Genomic DNA, 20,653 nt, shown 5'->3' on the forward strand with positions numbered 1-20,653 from the left:
GAAAAAAAAATAGGCCCAAGGAAGGAAAGGAGCCTGTTTAGATGCTGAGGGAAGACAGGACCCAGACATTCTGATGCTCAGACATTTATACTGTTCACTCCAACAGCACCTCTTTAGATATCATTAGATCTCCTTTGCCCCAAAGCCTCTATCTGGGGAGATCCTGAGTTCAGAAGAACTTCCATAATATCTTGTATCCTACCCTTTGTAATTGGAATCACATCAGGAGCTGGTCAAATTTTACCTTGTGCTTATTGGAGAACAATACATGCAAAACTGAGTTGTGACATTAGTCCTTCTTTTTTCACAGACTACCTCAAAGCCCAGAACTAAAGTTAAAATTAAAATGTAATAAAAGTGTTAAAAGTTTTTCTTGGGCTTCCCTGGTGGCGCAGTGGTTGAGAGTCCGCCTGCCGATGCAGGGGACACGGGTTCGTGCCCCAGTCCGGGAAGATACCACATGCCGTGGAGCGGCTGGGCCTGTGAGCCATGGCCGCTGAGCCTGCTCGTCCGGAGCCTGTGCTCTGCAACGGGAGAGGCCACAACAGTGAGAGGCCCGCATACCGCAAAAAAAAAAAAAAAAATGATAAAAGTTTTTCTTTTCTTTTTTGTTTTTTAATTGTTTGTTTTAGAGAAATCAACCCTAAAGTGTTGCCTATATTTACACTCTGAAACTTAAAACTTTATTCTGTGCTGATCTTTATAACACTGGAAAGATCCCACTGAACTTACTCTTTGTTCTCTAAACTTTTCAATGGTCTCTGATTAAAAAAATAAAATTCCAGCCTGACCCAGGAAATTTGTCCAATCTGTGCCCATTCAGTTTTTCAGTCTGGAGCAGAATTCTTGCACCCAATCCAAACAGAGACTGTGAGAAGTGAGAGGACCCAGAGAGCCTTTTCTTCTGTGTGAAAAGGCCTGATCTTAAGTGGACCAATCAATGAAAGAAAAGGGCTCAAGCTGCAGCCTACAAATTACTTTGAGTTTACTGTGTTTGGGATGAGGTGCAGAAATCACATAGAACTGTAGGTAGACATGGAATAAAAACCACGTGCACATGCATTCTATCTGCAAAGGATTTCCTAGGTACTCACTAAACTATTCCTTCTGCGCAACCATCTTTTGCTTTTCTAGCAGCATGATGTAAGCTTACATTTCTTGAACACTTTACCATATGTGCCAGGTACTGTTCTAAACGCGTATTATTTTAATTTAATCTTCATAATAACCCTTTAAGGTAGTCTTATTACTATGATCATTTTATAAATATGCAAACAGGTTTTCAAAGGCCAAGTAACTTGGCGAAGGTCACAGAACTTGTAAGTCGCGAAATTGAGCATCACATACAAACATCTGGCTTAAGTACTTGGGTTCGTTCGTCCTTCTCTGGTCAAATAAATAAGTACTGATACATTAAAGACTGGCAAAAACAAAGATTTTCCTAGGTACTGTATTATTTTCACCCAAATCTCCAGCCTTTCTTATTGATGGAAACCGGGTCGGACACACGGAGTGGACAGGGGGCTTCTGGTAGGAACGAGGCTGACGGAAAGAGACAGGGCGGGGGTGGGGTGGGGGCGTGTCTTTTAGAGGGCGTCGTGGCGCAAGGAAAGGCTTCTCCGGGGGTCTCCCCTCCCGGCCCCGACCGCCAGGCTCCTGTAGCCTCTGGGCCCGCAGCAGACCGCCACATCGCTGCGGCCCGGCCCCAGCGCCGTGCGGTCCAATCATCGGCGCGGCCTGGCGCCCCGCCCCTCCGCCGGGGCTATATAGGCCTCGGCCTTGCCTGATGCATCACCGCAGTTGTCGCTCGGGCTTCAGACAGGGATCACCCGAGGAACGGAGGCCACGGACCTGTTCGCGTTCGGTTCCACCCTCCCCACGTACCGCGCGCCGCCTCTCTGCGGCCGCCCGCTGAGCGCCGCAGCCGGCCTGAGCCCCCTCCCGCCTCCCTCCTCACCTCTCTATGTGTCCGCGGCTGGCCAGCGCGATGCGGCTGGGCCCGAGGCCCGCCACGCTGGGGCTGCTCCTGCTGTGCGCCGCGGCAGCCGGCGCCGGGGAGGCCGAGGAGTTGCACTACCCACAGGGAGAACACCGCGCCGACTACGACCGCGAGGCGCTGCTGGGCGGCAAGGTGAGGCGGCCAGGCCGGGGGCTGGGAGGGCCGGGCCTCGCAGCGCGGCTGCCGCGGGCTTTGTCCCGGGACAAAGGGGGCGGCCGGGCGAGGCCTGGCCGGGGCAGCCTGACAATGGGGCCCGGGCGGGGCGCAGCTCACTCTCCCGTGGACCCCGGGGGCTGTAAGGCTGAGAAAATAGCGCGGCCGAGGAGCCGGATCCCTTCTACCCTCCCTACGAGAGGCAGAATCAGTGAGGTTGTGTAGGGGGCAGGGGCCTTGGAGAGCAGGTGTGGGTCACCCCAAAAGCCCTCGGCAAGGGTAGCTCTATTTTTCTCCACCATTTTGCCCTCCTGATAGTAATGCTTGACCACCCCCTGTATATCGCTTACCCCCCAAAGGAAGAAGTCGATGAATATGTTAAACTCACCCCCGAAGAGCAACACAAAAGACTGCAGTCAATCATAAAGAAAATTGACTTGGACTCAGATGGCTTTCTCACCGAAAGTAAGGACGTCCTACACAACTCACAATGGAGACAGCCCTTTGTAGGAGACAGAAATACAAACATTTAAGCAGGGTGTCTGTTGAGTGTAGATTGCTAGTGTTCCAATCAATTACAGGTACTGTGTGAGAGGGAAAAAAGGACATGGTGAGTAGGTTTTATACTTGGAAATCTTTAGACATAGGATACCAACTAACACTCAGTGCTTTCTCCAGTAATATATAAACATCACTGACCCTACATGGTATGGGCAAGTCATACCTAGAGCAAACGCCCTGCTCCTCACATGACTTTTTATCAATATCAACATGATTCACTTTCGAGAAACATGCTAAAAACCTTAAGGCATTAAGTTGTTTATAGCTCTTTTGATATATGCTTCATTAGAATCTTAACAACTTGCTTCTTTTTATAAGCAAGTAGAAAAGGACCTGTTGCATGTGAATTATGTTTATCACAAATTATTATAACTGATAGAGGCCTTAGAATCATTATGTCCACCTCTTTTTGTAAGAAGCTGAAGCCCAGAGGCATTAAGTGCCTTGCTCCAAGGAGTGGCAAAGCCAGGATTAGAACCCATATCTCCTGCACTTAATTCAGTCTTTAATATCCTTCACTTAAAAAAACAAAGAAGCAAAAACCAAGTGAGTGCTCTTAGGTAGATTCTAGAGTCAGAAATGAAATGCACAGATTCTTAAAAGAATATTCCAAATAAATTGCTGTGCATCTGCCTCACCTCATTGCTTAATTCATGTGATGAACCCGATCAACTTTCGAAGTTGATCCTCAACAAAAATTCAGGAGCTGTTTTCTTATAACTCTTATTTAAATGCTGTTCAGCATCTGAAGAATGAAGTTGCTGGAGAGAGAATTATAAGCTGATTAGTAAATTCAAGATGTGTTGTCAATGAAGTATTCACATTGGTGCCCTCAGGAATATTAAGGTTTTGTTCCTTGTACTTAAAACAAACAACAGAACCTTTAGACTAATTATCCAATAAGAATAGGTCCATCTTTTGTTACACTAGAGAGCACATAAAACAAGTTGATTTGGAAGACTTGGTGCTATTTATCTGTAAGGGCCTACATGTGTTCAAATATTTAATAGTAAGCTTTTTAAAAAGTTAAAATTAAAAGGAACTTAGTCCAAATCTTCATTTTATAGATGAGAAAACAAAACCTAGAGAGGGTAAACTTATTCCTTACGGCAGAGCTGAAGTATGAACCCCTGTTTCTGACCTCTGTTTCGTTCTGTATTCTGTTAAGCCATGATGATCATTCCACTTGAGGACTGTTCAGGGAATTTTGCTTATTTGCACTTTAAGGGCCAGGACTGGACTCAGGTTCTTGAGAGACAGCTAAGTTCAGTTTGGGCTTTGAAGCCAAACATAGGTTTGAATCTAGACTCTGCTACTTACTAGCCATGAGTCCTCAATTCCTAACCTCAATTTCCTGAACTGTGAAACAATTATTATAATTGCCTTGTTTTGAAGATTAGAGACAAAGTATATAGAGGACTTGATATATAATAATTGTTCAGTACATGGTTGCCATAATTATTCTGCCCTGATTTAGAGTTTCAGGAGAGACAACATGTCTTTACTTTTCTATTCACCTGACCTCCCCCAAACCAATAGAGGAGTACCACTCTTTAAACCAAATGGTGTATTATCTTTAAACCAAATGGGTACTCTTGCTTCCTTGCAAATATTCATGTTTTTCTTCCCCTCCCCTTTTTTCTATAACGCAGTATAGTAAATATTCCTATGATAGATTTTTAAAAGTTGATCTGAAAGTGGACATTTGCAATTTAGAAACTTTTCCCCTATGTCTTCAGGTACCCAGTTAAGACAGACAGCTATTATAAGAAGGGCATAAATCATAATTGCTACCCATAACTTTTTAAAATTTCCTCCAGATGCTTTATGACATAGTTAAAGGGAATGTACTGTAACAATATTTCTCAAACTTCAGTCACTTGAGTACATTTTTCACAATTTAGGCCCTATTTACTTATCTATTATTTCCTTAATATAGTCTTGATTCAAGTTAATGTAAAATGTATTTTAAAGGAAAACTTTATATTTCATAAATGAAGAACACTATTTTTTCCAATACATATTAAAATAAATGGGCAGTTATTCAAATATTTGTGCTTCCTGAGATATCTGTGATAATTAGCAAAAGTTATCTACAATTTTTTGGATAATATGTTTTAAAAGTCAAGTGCTATTTTGGCCAATTGGTAGTTTATTTAATAAATACTTGTTGAGCCAGGTGCTTTCTAGGCATTTGGAGTACCTCCAAAACATACCAAAACATACCAAAACTCTCTGTACTCAAAGAGCTTACATTCTGTGTAGATCACATATTATAACATTCTTAAGACTCCAAACCGCTCTCCCCACCTCCTACTCCTATTTCTATGAATACAACTAGGCCAGTTCTCACTCACTATTTATATGCATTAAAGATTTTTTTCTTCTTTTAAAGAATGTTTAGAAATTCTCACTCGTTTTAAGTATCAGAATTACTATCACATTGTGTTCTGGGAAATTCTCATAGGTGAACTCAGTTCATGGATTCAAATGTCTTTTAAACATTATGCTATGCAAGAAGCGAAACAACAGTTTGTTGAATATGATAAAAACAGTGATGGTATTGTGTCGTGGGATGAATACAATATTCAGATGTATGATCGCGTAATCGACTTTGATGAGAACACTGCTCTGGATGATACAGAAGAGGAGTCTTTTAGGCAGGTGAGTACAAGTGCACAAGCTTTTGATCCTATCAGTTCACTTTACCTTCCTGCATGAGTGAGCACAAGAGGCCTGAGGTCATTGATTGCTTTGTTCTCTAGGCAATCACCTGTTTCACTTCAGTGGTCATTTTGATGGTTTCCTTTCTAGCCAGATTTAGGACTCTTATTCTGGACTACTTCAGTTATCCTTGCATCTGTATTTCTCAGCTGCATCATTTGTCCTCATTTCCAGGGTTGCTTTTTTTAGTGTATTTTGAATATGTATCTCAATATTTTACTTTTTTTGTTATTGAACAATTGGTTTTATTATTATATTAAGAAGACTGTAGAGGCCTATTCCCATTTTTAAGCACGTAGTTTTATATAAAATAACTAAAATTTTTTAAAATTGTGGTAAGGTACACATAACAAAATTTACATTTTAACTACTTTTAAGTGTGCAGTTCAGTATTGTTTAGTACATTCACATTGTTAGGCAACCACCACTCGACTTTCTGTCTCTGAATTCAACTATTCAGGGTACCTCGTATAAGTGGAATCATAACATTTTTGTGTGTGTGTGACTAGCTTATTTAACTTAACGTTCTCAAGGTTTGTCCATGGTGTAGTATGTGTTGGAATTTCCTTTTTTTTTTTTTTTTTTTTTTTTTTTTTTTTTACAGTACGCGGGCCTCTCACTGCTGTGGCCTCTCCCGTTGCGGAGCACAGGCTCTGGAAGCGCAGGCTCAGCGGCCATGGCTCACGGGCCGAGCCGCTCCGCAGCATGTGGGATCTTCCCGGACTGGGGCACGAACCGGTGTCCCCTGCATTAGCAGGCGGACTCTCAACCACTGTGCCACCAGGGAAGCCCGGAATTTCCTTTTAAAGACAATAATATTCCATTATATGTATATATCACATTTTGTTTATCCATTCATCAATCAATGGACAGTTGAGTTGCTTCAGCTTTTTGGCTGTTGTGAGTAATGTTGCTGTGAACGTGGGTGTACAAATATGTCTTTGTGACCCTGCCTTTAATTCTTTTGGGTATATATCCGGAAGTGGAATTGCTAGATCATATGGTAATTCTATTTTTAATTTTCTGAGGAACTACAATACTGTCTTCTATAGTGGCTGCACCATTTAAAATAACTTATTTTTGAAGATTCAGTATCACTATGAGTTCTGTTGTGTCTCATTGTTTAATTTGTTGAAATATATTTCTTAAGCAGAGTTGAGGAAGACAATATTTAGGAATCACTAGGAACTTTTAAAGACTTTTTACTTAGTAATTACTAGGAACTTTTTAAGACAAATTACTATAAGCTTGAGAAATTACTATTTCAAATACTGTTGTACTTCAGAGGTAATTTTAAAGACTTTTTTTTTGCGGTACGTGGGCCTCTCACTGTTGTGGCCTCTCCCGTTGCGGAGCACAGGCTCCGGACGCGCAGGCTCAGTGGCTATGGCTCATGGGCCAAGCCGCTCCGCGGCATGTGGGATCTTCCCAGACTGGGGCACGAACCCGTGGTCCCTGCATCGGTAGGCGGACTCTCAACCACTGCGCCACCAGGGGAGCCGTAAAGACTTTTTTTAAAAGAGTTTTTTGTATGTGGAAAAAATAAAACCAAACACCTTGTTGCAAATGTTGTGTCCCAAAATATTAATCAAGGGTGCTTGGAAAACATTTGAGGCTCCTCTATTCCTTAACTTACCTATCCCATTATTAGTATCTACCTTTTAGTTTTTACCATGGCCATATTTTATCAGTGTATATGCTATGTATTTTAGAATCATATTGTCCACTTGGACTCTGTAGGCCATCACTAACTCAAAATTGGTTGTTTCTCTGCTAATGATTATGCATATGCTATGCATATACCACTGGTGTGGAGGTTAAGAGCTCCAGCTTTGGAACCAGTCTGCTTGGCTTCACATTCAGGCAGACCACTTAACAGTGGTGCAGCTTTAGGTTAAGTCAGACCTCCTTATGCCTCGGTTTCCTCATATCTAAAAATGGGAATGATAATAGTATGGAGAAACGGTAATAAATATTGAGAGTAGCAGTTGGACTAGAAAACTCTTCTGTGTTGATTTGAAAGAATACTGTTGAAGAAAGCAGGTGTGATTCACATGTTTATCTTTAATATTTATATACAATCAGCTTTTGAAAGTTGTTTAAGCATTTGTTAACTATATCAACTTTAGATTAGTTAGGATTTAATATATAGGGGAAAAATGTCTTTGCTCCTTTTTTTCTCCTTATTTGGGTCTTCATCTTACAGCAGACTGAAAAGAGTGCAAATCAGTCTTTTCACTACTTAGTGCTAAAAAGAAAACAAATGATAATAATGAGATCTGGGATTTGTCTACTAGTTATTCTTCTTTACTATAGGAATTAACTCATCTTAAAAGCATCATTCGCATTCCAAGACTTTTCTAAAACCAGACCATGGTATGATATTATGACTTCCCTTCCAGAGAATAATACAGAAGTTAAATACAGTATTTTAAAATTTACTAGAATTATATTCTGTCCTTTTTTTTTTTTTTTCACTCAAAAGATTCAATTATCATCCCATCAAAAATAAGAAACGTGTGTGGTTTTTAAAATCTGTATTCTTTTGGGGGTTGGGGGTGTGGGATGAAATAATACATGATGTTGAGGAGAAAATCTTCACTTTGAAGAGGTACATGACTTGTTAATATAAAGTATTTATGAACAGTTTTTCTTTTAAAAGATGTCTAGTTCTAATGCTATGTTTCCCAGCCAGGTACTCAGTACATGTTGATTATAAGACTCTACTTTTAAAGAATGAATTAGATGGACCTTAATAGCCTAAAGGAATTTATGGATCCCTAAAATGAACACTTCTCAATGGGAGTCCTAATGGTTATTCTTTGACAACACAGGAATATGTCTCTGCATGAAGCTCTATTTATAATACTTTATTAGATTTTGATATATATAGATATAACCCACTAAAAGTGGATGTGGGGTGTAAAGATGAGCCCAGACACAGCTGCATTATTATTCAAAATAAAAAATCAAGGATGAAGAATGAATCGGTCTTAATCGAAGTAACAAACTAAACATTATACCATAAAATAATCAAAAAGTAATTGGATATCTAAATAAAATAAAATGTTTCTATATGGAAGCCTAATAATAAACAAAAATCAACTTGATACCTGAATTTTATCTTATTTTTGATGTTTCATATAGAGAATAGAGATAGCCTGGAATAATGACCCTCTCAGGCTGTGAAATGTCTGAAAAAGCATTTCTTTATGATCTGATGAACAAGTATAGTCAGCACTTTTAAGCAGGATAATTAAAGTTTGAGGACCAACCTGGCAGAAGCTCAATTGCTCTAACTTCTAAAGCCAGCTGCTGAATGTGCATGTATAAGCAACATTTATTTATATAAGATATTATCTTGCATGTGGTTAATCAGAATAAGACCTAGACTTTTTTTCTGGTATCACAGGTTACATACTTCCTCATGTAAAATTTTTAGTCTACCAAAAGATGGCAGTTTTGTTCTTCACAAGTTTCTTTTACATTATAAAATAAACGAGTATGGTAGTTTCTATCTTTTTACTACTGTGTATAGTACTTCCTACTCTCGACTAAAACACAAGGTCTTTATACAGAAGAGAAAAGTGTTGAGCTTTTATGAAACTGATAGTCTTTTGTTCTCTTTTAGAAATTTGCCACTTTGAAAAACGTCTTTCAGTGTATTGGCTTCTTTAATATGAGTCTCTTAAATTGTGTTCCTCAAATGACTAAAACTTTTAAAAATCACATTATTTCATTTTATTTTTAAAACTGAGAAATGTAAACCAGAAAATACCTTTTTTTTAAAGAAATCTTAGCTGTTGAAAGAGATCCTTTCTTTCCATAGGCAAATTTGGCCAAATTCCGCTCCGTCTGCTGAAACATGGACCTCTTGCTCTGAATTGAAGGGTTCTTTCATAAGGAAATCTAAGCACTTAGTATTTTGAATAGTGATTTATTCAAAAAGTACTTGATTGACTCAACAAAGTACCTCAAGTTCTTATTTTTCTACTTTTCCCCATGTTAAACCTGCACATAATGTAAATTATTTGGTCTAATTATTTAAAATTATGAAATGTTAAGTTAAAAGAGCTATTTGGAAACAGTGTTTTCCCCCTGTCGTGACTGGGTGGATATAACTGGCTAGTGGAATCTGGATGTTTAAAAGACAAATTCTTTGGGGAAAGAAATGAGCCTCTCCACTGTAAATCAATCATCGTAAAAGAACTAGTGTTTCAGTAAATGACTGCTACCTAACCTCTAGTATTCCAAAAAACCGAAAAGAGTATTTCTTTTCAACAGTGAATCACATAAGTTAAGAGCTTCTAAAATATTTGAAATTGTACTTTTTCAAAAATGTGCAGTTTAATACACTTAAGTTTATAGAAAGTTATTCCCAGAAATTCTCAAAATAGAATTTATGCAGGATTAGCAATATGCCACTATTGGCTTCCAAGGCTCTTAATCACAGAATTACCTTTGAGAAATTCATTAAAAGCAGCCTTGTCCCTAATAGCTGCTACTTCTTGATTTCCTATCAGAGTGTACTTGGGGGAAAAAAAGGAAGATGGGTGTGAGAAAGTAGAAAAGGGTATGATTATTTAACCTCGACCTCAAGATAGGCCCTTTTCAGCTTTTGATGTGTTTTATCTGGACATACAGAATTAGCACTGTAAAGAGCCTACAAAGAGTAGACTTCCAAATATTATGTACATTTATCAAAAGTATTCTCATTAAAGGACTATTTTTTGAAACCTGTTAACCTGTTTTTGAAAAGTCATTTTGAAGACCAGAAATAGTTAGAAATAGACATACCAAGAATTAATACATAGTCTAAATTTATTGCTTTGGGGACATTAAAAAAATTATTGAGATTGTTAAAGAAGATAGTGTGTAGTACTGTAGAAAGAACAGGGAGGATCCAAGTTCAACATATTTTAGCTGTTTTCCTGACATCCCTTTCAATAAATCATTTTATTTTAATCTCAGTTTTTCTATCAATAATAGTAATATGTAACATTTGTTTAATACCTAATACTTAAGGTTTCTAATTGCTTGATAGGAATTCTCATCTCAGTTGCTTAACAGAGATTTTTTTTCTTATTTATTATAAATTGTTCAATTTATTTAAACTAAAAAAAAAAACAGTTCACCCATTTCTGTCATCTCCCCACCTCCCCACCTCTGGCAACCACCAGTCTGTTCTCTGTATCTTGAGCTTGGTTTGGGGGGAGTTTTTTGTTTGTTTGTTTTTAGATTCCACATATAAGAGATCATACAGTATTTGTCTTTCTCTGACTTATTTCACTTAGCATAATGCCCTCAAGGTACATCCATATTGTCTCAAATGGCAAGATTTTATTCTTTTTTATGGCTGAATAATAAGTCCCCTACATTCAAATGAGTTCCATTTGTAAGTCTGATTTGTTTTGTTCGTTAAGTCCAACAAAGTTAGCCTGGGTACCCAACTAACACAATCGGCTATATAGTACTGTACTGTAATAGGTTTATAATACTTTTCACACAAATAATACATAAACACAAACAAGAGAACATTTTTAATCTTACAGCACAGTACCTTGAAAAGTACAGTGGTACAGTACAACAGCTGGCATACAGGGGCTGGCATCCAGTGAACAGGCAAGAAGAGTTACTGACTGGAGGAGGGAGAGGAGGTGGGAGACGGTAGAGCTGAAGGATCGTCAGCAATAGGAGATGGAGGGCAAGCTGCAATTTCACTCACGCCTGACGCTGATGCCACAGGTTCTGGTTGCTTTCTGGATTCAATTCTATCTGCCGTCTTGAAAAAACGATCCAGTGATATCTGGGTAGTAGCTCTTTCTTTCTTGTCACAGATGACACGGTAGCCCTGGGTTGCATTCTGAACGGCTACTGCAACCTTCGTGTACCATTCTACGTTTGGGTCCTGTGCCTCGAAAAGTAACAGTGCCTCCTCAAATAAAGAAAATCCCCTTGCCATTTCCTGTATCGTGAATCTCTTCAGTTCTTTAGTTACTTCTTCTTTTTGTCTCTCTTCATCCTTTCTCTGGGCCTCCAATTCCATCTTTTCGCCTTGTTCCACTCTCTCAATTATTTTCACTTTTGTTTCTATTGTTATCACTTGGTGCTTCTTAGCAGTACCAGCTACATTACCACTGCTTTTACACTTGCTTCCGGACACCCTGGGCTTGAAATAAAGATACTGTACTACTGTACTGTATACAGTATTGTACAATAAAGTACACAAAAGTACAACCACTTGTAGAGGATGCACGCACGTGACAGTGTATGCCCGTCATGTAAACTAATTTACGTGATTGGACATACTATATATTGGCTATTGTAAATAATGCTGCAGTGAACATAGAGGCGCATATATCTTTTTGAGTTAGTGTTTTCATCTTCTTTGGATGAATACCCAGAAGTGGAATTCCTGGATCAGATGGTAGTTCCATTTTTAATTTTTTTAGGAATCTCTATAACTGTTTTCCGTAGTAGCTGCATCAATTTACATTCCCACCAACAGTGCACCAGAGTTCTCTTTTCTCCATATCCTTACCAACACCTGTTATTTCTTGTCTTTTTTGTAACAACCAGGTGTGATATCTCATTGTGGTTTTCATTTGCATTTCCCTGATTTATGATGTTGAGCATCTTTTCATTTACTTGTTGGCCATCTGTATGTATTTGGAAAATGTCTATTCAGATCTGCCCATTTTTTTAGTTGGACTGTTTGGGTTTTTTTCTATTGAGTTGTACAAGTTTTTTATATATTTCGGATATCAGCCTCTTATCATATATATGATTTGCAAATATTTTCTCCCATTCAGTAGCTTTCATTTTATTGATGGTTTCTTTTGCTGTGCAGAAGCCTTTTAGTTTGATGTAGTCCCACTTGTTTAGTTTTGCTTTTGGTGTCAGATTATCCCAGTTGTATAGGTGAGGAGACCAGAGAGGTTAAGCAGTTTGCCCTAAGTAATAAGCTAGTGAGTGGCATTGCTGGAATTCAGATCTGAGTTTCTCTGACTCTAGAGCCTGTGTCTCTGTACTGCTTCTAACAAATGTTTGTTATTTGCCCAACTTACCTTCAGAGGAATGACGTGAAGATAAAATATGATAATGGGTGTAAATGTACTTTAGATTTCACAGTTGTATTTTTCGAAGTATTTTTAATGATGTTATGGTATGGATGAGACCTTTAAACGTGTTCAATATTTAATTTTCAAAGCTTCATTTAAAGGACAAGAAGAGATTTGAAAAAGCTAACCAGGATTCAGGTCCTGGTTTGAATCTTGAAGAATTTATTGCTTTTGAGCATCCTGAAGAAGTTGATTACATGACGGTAAGGAAGAAACATTTCAAGATGACTATTGAATGACCAAAACTTTAAAACTTGCTTTTACAAAGTAATTAAAATGAATTGTATGGCCAACAGAATTTTGAGAGACAGGAAGATCTAGTTTTCCCTGCTTAAGATAAGGAGTGGGAAGAAGGAGGTTTTCTGGTGGGGTGGGGTGGGGTGTGCTCATTGGGAGGAAGAAGGTAAGGAATGAGTTTTCTGTAATCTCTGTAACATATATGAGCATCAGTCTTTCCCTGGCTAGTTTCTGTTTCATAACCACATTATCTTCAGTGCCTTCCTTGTCTTTTTGTAGTTTTCCGACTTTCCTCTGGTGTTTCAGTATTAGTAACACTAGAACTTCCCATTTAGTTTACAGCATCACTTGTGAAAACTTTTGGTCTGGGAAGATGTATCACATTTGGATCCCCTTTCATAGGGTGTGGGGGGGTAGGGTAGGGAGTACAGCTGCTAATGACTAATGATGTTTTTGCAACTTCAGGCATAATGAGTCCTCTCATCCCTTTAGTGCTTAAAAGAAGTACCAGCTCTTCAAAATTTTGTTGGACTCCAGGTTTAATTTAACACTGATTAAGTCCCTCCTATGACTTGATAAGCTTCTTGAGAACAGAAACTATCGTATTGGAGGGTAAAGATTAATATAAGACATGGCTTTTAAAAAATAAGCTAAACATTTATATTGAGGTCTGTTGCCTGGCATCAGCCTCCAGCCATGTGGCTTAGTTCCCTGGACATTTCAGGGAGGGGAGATGTAGCTTTTTGTTTAATGGGTCATGGTCAGATGCTGCTACCTTGTTAGCCAGGCTGCAGATATGTTTTTCATGACCTAGTTTAAGAACATTGGCACAATTTGTTTAATTAGGGCCAAAAATTGAGCCCTAGCATGGTAGGCAGAGGATGTTGGATCTTGATTGAGGAATAAGGAACAGTTGAAGACTGAGGAGGGAAATGACCAATGAAAGCAATGAAATAATTTAGGCATTATATGTTATGGCCCCGGAATACAAGGTGGCAATGGAATGAATTAGACTTGACCAACATTTTGAAGAAAGCATAGACAGGAATGTTGACTGACTAAGCACGGGAAGGGAGGGGGGCAAGAGTCAGAGATGACTGTGAGGTTTGGGGCTGGCGTAACAATGAAAGCCCATTGCAGAATGGGGTGTGTCAGTATGGGGAAGTATGTTCTTTGTGCTGAGTTGGCCTTGATGGCAGCATATAAGGTGTGTGACCATAAATTGGTGTCTCATTCAGAGCAGCTTCATTAATTCCTATTTACCTTAATTGTTTTTGCATATCCCTTTTTCCCTTTAAGGATATGTTTGATATAGGAAAAGGCAGGAGTACAAGATCAACTAAGTGATTCTACTTTGGATTAAAATTTGGAATTTAAAGATATTTTCAGGGCTTCCCTGGTGGCGCAGTGGTTGAGAGTCCGCCTGCCGATGCAGGGGACACGGGTTCGTGCCCCGGTCTGGGAGGATCCCACATGCCGCGGAGCGGCTGGGCCCGTGAGCCATGGCCGCTGAGCCTGCGCGTCCGGAGCCTGTCCTCCGCAACGGGAGAGGCCACAACAGTGAGAGGCCCGCGTAACGCATAAAAAAAAAAAAAAAAAAAAAAAAAAAAAAAAAAGATATTTTCATTCACGTAGTTCCAAAAATTATTTTAACCAAGGCAACATTATTGTAATAAGTCTATTGTTTCCCAAGAGGATTACTTGAATGGAGGAATAATCATTTTGATCAGTGATTCTTTCACTGGGTCACAGACTTCTTAAAAAATATGATGCAAACTATTGTTTCCCAAGAGGATTACTTGAATGGAGGAATAATCATTTTGATCAGTGATTCTTTTACTGGGTCACAGACTCCTTAAAAAATATGATGCAAACTATATACTGTGTCCCAGAAAAATCCTATGTATGTCCATGCTCATACACGTGAAGTATTGGATTATAATTTCAAGAGATTCTCAGATCCTCTCTCTAAAACCAATCTTTGGATATCCAGGTTAAGATCCCCTGGTTTCTATATGTAAAATCTGTAATATTTGATTTTAAAAAACGCCAACAACTTGTATTGCAGTGTTATTTCATACAGATGTAGATAAAGCCCCTGGGTTTGACTAGAATGGTAGACTTTTGAGAATACATTTCATTATAGTTGTGATGCTAGAATCCAGATTGAAAGGTATTTGGGTGTCAGTAGGTAATGAGGAAACAAGAACAGTAAGGTATAACCTATGAGAGGAAAAGAAAACCCAGGATGGTGGCTAAAGAGTGCAGCATAGTCGTTGGGGACTTGAATGTTTTTAAAGGCATAGAAGAAGGAGCTAGTGGAAAAGAGATTGGAGCCTTGGGAGAGGCTGGAGTTAAGAGTGAAAGAAAGCACTCAGGAAATGGGGTAGTATGGGATCTAGGAAGACAGTTGAGGGCTTCACCCTAGAGAAGAGGGGGAGAGAGCTTTAACTGCTGAGATCAAAGGCCTAAAATGATGAGAAGAAAAGGCATATATAGAGGTAATTAAAGGTGAGGATGCAATGCTGGGAAACAAGGAAGCATTTCAGAAGACCTGTACCATGTTTAGAAAAACAGGAGGGTCTTTGTCAAGAGTGTATTGGAGAGAGTTAGGGTGAGGCCCAAGGAAAATGGAGGTTTCAAAAAACAGCTGTAGAGTGTATGTTAGGGAAAGTGAGGCAGAGATAGACTTCCAAGCTGCAGTGATACCCCACCAAAATGGCAAATTAATTTACAAGGACTAGTTTCTATTTTTGTATCTTTCTCTGATTCTGGAATAAAGGAGAAAGTGAAGTGAGTCTGATGTACTAGATGGGGATTGGCATAATAAGAAGAGGGTACAAGGGGATATAGGAATATAATAAGGGAAGTACTGAAGCAGCTGGCCATTAAATGGGTCATCTTGGGTCAAGTATAACGAGAAAGGGTGTGGTCTCTGGGTCAGAGGGGAGTGGTTGGTAAGAAGCCTTGGTAAGCGTGAGGAACAGATTTGGGGGCAATCTGGTGTGGATAGGGTAGATTGGTAGAAGAAGAAGCAGGGAAGTTGAGGTTTTATAGGGGACTGCCCCATTTCAGGTCTGGGGGTAGAACAGCAGCTCTATTCAAAGACATCTGAGACAACGGTTCTTTTGGGGTTGTTAATAGATTTGAGGGAAAGTGGAATTAAAGAACACAAAGGTAGTAAGATACGTCATTCTTCAGAAGGAGGGTAATGTGCAGAAAATAGGAGTGTGAGTTTAGTGCCGAGGCTGTTCAGGAGGGTGAAGTGGAGTGCTCAATAATAGAAACTTAAGGATGTTGAATTTTAAGCTACTTAACATTTGGGGTTTTATTCCTGCTTCTAAATTCCAGTGTTTAGAAAGATTGTCTTGCAAGTATGGACAACCAAAATAATTATTCCTAAATAAGTTCTGTAGTAGCATTGATTCAGATGGTGGTGGGATTGAAACTTTTGTGACTAATTTTTTTTTGTGTGTGTGTGTGTGTGTGTGTGTGTGTGTGTGTGAACGGACATGCAATAGGAATTTGTCATTCAAGAGGCTTTAGAAGAACATGACAAAAATGGTGATGGATTTGTTAGTTTGGAAGAATTTCTTGGTGACTACAGGCGGGACCCAAGTAAGTAGCTTGGGGATGTGTGGAAGGGGGTGGGGAAGACAGAGGAAAATGGAAGAAGAACTAGGCCTGATTCCTCCTTGTTCTGCCAAGTTCAGTAAAATACAAGGGAAACAAAGGAACTTAAAGCTTATCTGAGAATGCCATTTTTACTCACTTTTAGTTCCACATCTAGATCCAAGCATTTTTATTCCTTTTCAAACAAATACAATGTAATCATTAATCCAAATGGGTGAGGAAGTAAAGGTTGATATTTTTAAATAGACTTCTGTACCCTTGCATGTAGATCTTGAAAGAGAAGAAAATATAGAATCCTATAAATACTGGAGTAAGATGGAAGGTGGCTTACTGTGTGTTTGAAATTTGAGGAGTTTTTAAATGCAGCTTTTTCTGAAAGCAGCTGTCTTTTCAGAATTGTTGCTTTAAAGCATCACTTATTGTGAATGTCACTTTAAAATTACACATGGCATTGCTTTGTAAGAGCACGCAGGAAGCTTTTGTCACATGATGTACGTAAAAACATTGCCTAGCTCAAACTTGGGAAAACTGTATCCGAACAAGTAGCAGCAGTTACCAAAATTACTAGTTTGTGATAATAAGCAACAATTTTAAAACTCTGAGTATCACTTTTGAAAATTACTATAGAGTTTATACTTATTTCAGGACTTTTCAGTTAAGTACCTCTGTTTCTTTGGGCCTCCTTTATTTGGTGAGCTTTAAATTCATTTCCTTTATTCTAGGGGTATACCAAACTTCTTATTGGATACATGTGATATTCTTGCATATGCATGTTTATGTTCTTGGGGTTTTTTTTAATATATTAAAGCAGCAAATGAAGATCCAGAGTGGATACTCGTTGAGAAAGATAGATTCCTGAATGATTATGACAAAGATGCTGACGGCAGGCTTGATCCCCAGGAGCTGTTGTCTTGGGTAGTACCCAACAATCAAGGCATTGCACAAGAAGAGGTAAGTGTTACAGAATTACTCTCTCATCCCCAAATTGGTGGTACTGGTAGTAAAGGAAACTCAAAATCTTAAGCCAAAGAAAGAAGTAGTGGAGTTATTTATTTAGGAATAATGCATTGCTATTTATTGATTTAAATCTATGATCTGTTTTAGATTTTCAAGGGGACAAAGAAGTTAAGATTGTATCATGTATTAATCTGATAGCACAATAGAATAATAAAAATTTGTATTTACCTATAGGGGCTCAAAATGAGTTATATTAATTTTGCTTTACTTTGAGATATCCTGAATTGGATTTGAGTTGGGAGGAGGCAGAACCCAGCAGAAATTAAGGAAGGAGGTAATGAGAGACTCCGTAGACAGACCTGGTCACAATGGTTAATATTTTTAGATACTTAGACAATAATGAGTACTTGGCATACCTGAATGGTTTTGACAAATCACATCACATTAAAATGTGAACATCTTGCTGAAAACGCTTATTACACTTGACACCTTTTTGTTTTGTTTTATTTTAAAGGCTCTTCATCTAATTGATGAAGTGGATTTGAATAGTGACAGAAAGCTGTCTGAAGCAGAGATTCTGGAGAACCAGGACTTGTTTCTTACCAGCGAAGCCACAGATTATGGCAGACAGCTTCAGGATGAATATTTCTATCACGATGAGCTTTAATCCCTGGGTATATCTGAGTAGAGTACTGGCTCCTTTTATAGTTTGTTACCAGCTTTACTTTTGTGATAAAATGTTGATGTTATATTTTACATTCTTACGTCTTACCACAGTCAAGATTAATGTACACTAAAATTTTGGCCTTTTAGAAGAAACGTAAAACAAAAACCTGATATTTATTTCAAAACATATTGAAGAAATGAAACAATATTGTGCCATATGACAACATAGTCTTTCCTAAATATTCCATTTGTTTAGTACTGTATTATGGAATATTTGAGTTCTGTTTCCATACTTGAAAAAATGGAGAATTCTAGAGGTGGCTGAACAATGTTATTTAAGTAGTATATGACTGAGCTATCAGTTTTTGTTTTAAGTAGATTTAATTTGGGAACTGACAGAAGGACATTGTGTTTAGTTTTAGCATTTTTGTTTTAAAACCTTTAAAGGAACCTTAGAAGGACTTATGCTTCACGTGTTAATGTTGAGAAGTTCTGCTTAATTTTAAAATGGTTTCTATAAAAGGTTTTATTGTATGAAATAGAACTTTATATTTTTGCATATGTATAGATAGTAATTATATTTAATGTGTAACTATAGCATTATGGTGTGTGGAATTTGACATTGTCCAGAACTCTTTTCTTTTTTTTGACTGATTAAAAATGAAATGTCCTATCTTTTTATATGTGTGTTTGTTTTTCTTTAACCTTTCACGTAAACCTTGAATTTAGCAAAAGTTTTGTTGTATTATACATTACTTCACCTCATCCATTCCTGTATTTTATTTGGGAAGTGAATGTTCTCAAAACTCTGTTAAATTATATTCTTGATGCATATTCTTATTTTGCCTTTTTTTTTTCCAGATAAAAGAATCATATTATAATTGAATGTGCACCTGACACATTTCAGTTGCTGTTGTGGCAAATGTGGTCTTGCTCTTTGGGGCTAGAAATAATCATAGGAACTACACAGGTTGAAATCACCAGTAGAGCTGGTTAGTTATCAGCAGTAGAGCTCAAGATCAGTCATACTGAAATTAAAATCATACTTGATAAGCATTTGTCCACACCTAAATGGTCAGTTTTAACCTTATTCAGGAAGTCAACTTGTTACCTTTGTGGGGAGTAAGAAAAGTGAGAAGGTGAGAAATTCAGTTTTTCATAGCTTTGACTCACAGATAGTTTTTCTGTTTTCTTAAATTACTTTTATTTGTGGGTGAAGAGGTCAGCTATGCATTCTGTTAATCTTTTCCCAATCTAAAGTTGTCTCCTTTATAGCACACACAGCACTGGAGGGCTCAGCCAGTCTTTATGAGTTATTAGAGAAAATCTGAAGCCCTTTTCTAATAGAATTAACTGCATCAGCTTACCTTTCTACTGCTCCCACCTCTGCTGATGTGAGTCGCGAATGCAAGTTGTAACCTCTCACACTTTAGTGATAGCTTGCTTACCCTGGTATCTAAAGTATATGGTTTTCATTTTAACTTACTTACACAATACCTGTCTAGCCTTTTAAGAATTAAAGATATACTATTATCACTCATCTGCTACTTGTCAGACTTATTGAAGTTGGGATATTTGGAATAACCAGTTTGATTAGCATGCTAACCATTTGTTTTTCTCACTAGATTCTCCAAAATCTATACCAGAATTGTTAGATCATTGGATATGGCTTTTATTTTTAATCTTAATGAGTTAAGAGTTAGCATTCTACATTCTACATCATGCAGATATAAGAATTTTGGTGACATTATTAGCGGTCACAAATATCTGTACTCCTTCGGTTCCTGGCATAAAGAAAATTACACTTTCCAGCCCCCATGTGGGTGAGCAAGGGCTAGTTCTGACCAGTTAAATGTGAGTAGAAGTAGTATGTGTCACTCCCAGACCAGGCCAGTGACAAACCTTTGCCATGGCATTGTAGAGGATGCCTCACTTGAAATGGTGAAGCCACAAGATCAAAGTAGTCTTGATTTCTGAGTGACCACATGGAGGTCAGTTGGACCATCAGTGGACTTTGCATGATCAAAAAATAGACTTTTATTATGTTAAGCTACTAAGATTTTGGTGTGTGTGTTTTGGTTTTTTGTTTTTTAAACTACAGCAGAGCCCAGCCTATCCTTACTGAGTGAAGATTTAGTATTAAACAATTGGCTTTTATAAGCATATGGAGAAGAATCATCATCTACTTGAACGGAGTTTCTATATCTTCTGCTAATTCAAAATAGAAAAGTTTATTTTTAAGGCCTTTATTTGGATTTAAATTTTAAATAAGCCTCTTTAAAAATAAAACTTTAGGGCTTCCCTGGTGGCGCAGTGGTTGGGAGTCTGCCTGCTGATGCAGGGGACACGGGTTCGTGCCCCGGTCCGGGAAGATCTCACGTGGAGCGGCTAGGCCCGTGAGCCATGGCCGCTGAGCCTGTGCTCCGCAACGGGAGAGGCCACAACAGTGAGAGGCCCGCATACCGTGCAAAAAAATAAAATAAAATAAAAATAATTTAATAGAATTAGGATAATTTGAATTTATTCTTAGGGAATGAGAGTAAAGATAGAATGAGGCTTTTTGAATAAGCTGATTCTGGCTGAAGGACTTAATTACTTCCAT

The 20,653-nt window shown here is 38.4% G+C and overlaps 1 protein-coding gene across 4 annotated transcripts; it reads left to right on the plus strand.

Annotated features, from left to right (window-relative positions):
- Positions 1–1,764: 1,764 nt before the first annotated feature.
- RCN2 (reticulocalbin 2) lies at positions 1,765–18,732 on the plus strand. Of its 4 annotated transcripts, none has more exons than XM_032624005.1 (7): positions 1,765–2,131; positions 2,512–2,617; positions 5,181–5,377; positions 12,648–12,761; positions 16,317–16,413; positions 17,237–17,379; positions 17,900–18,732. In XM_032624005.1, the coding sequence occupies exons 1-7, from the start codon at positions 1,964–1,966 to the stop codon at positions 18,050–18,052; spliced, it is 978 nt and encodes a 325-aa protein (XP_032479896.1). In that variant the 5' UTR covers positions 1,765–1,963; the 3' UTR covers positions 18,053–18,732. The 4 variants fall into 4 exon arrangements, with proteins under 4 accessions (XP_032479896.1, XP_032479897.1, XP_032479898.1 ...); XM_032624006.1 differs by having other exon boundaries at positions 1,794–2,131; positions 12,660–12,761; XM_032624004.1 differs by having other exon boundaries at positions 1,805–2,131; positions 17,240–17,379.
- The last annotated feature ends 1,921 nt before the right edge of the window (positions 18,733–20,653 follow it).

This window comes from Phocoena sinus, chromosome 2 (assembly GCF_008692025.1).
Source record: "Phocoena sinus isolate mPhoSin1 chromosome 2, mPhoSin1.pri, whole genome shotgun sequence".
Taxonomy (NCBI): domain Eukaryota; kingdom Metazoa; phylum Chordata; class Mammalia; order Artiodactyla; family Phocoenidae; genus Phocoena; species Phocoena sinus.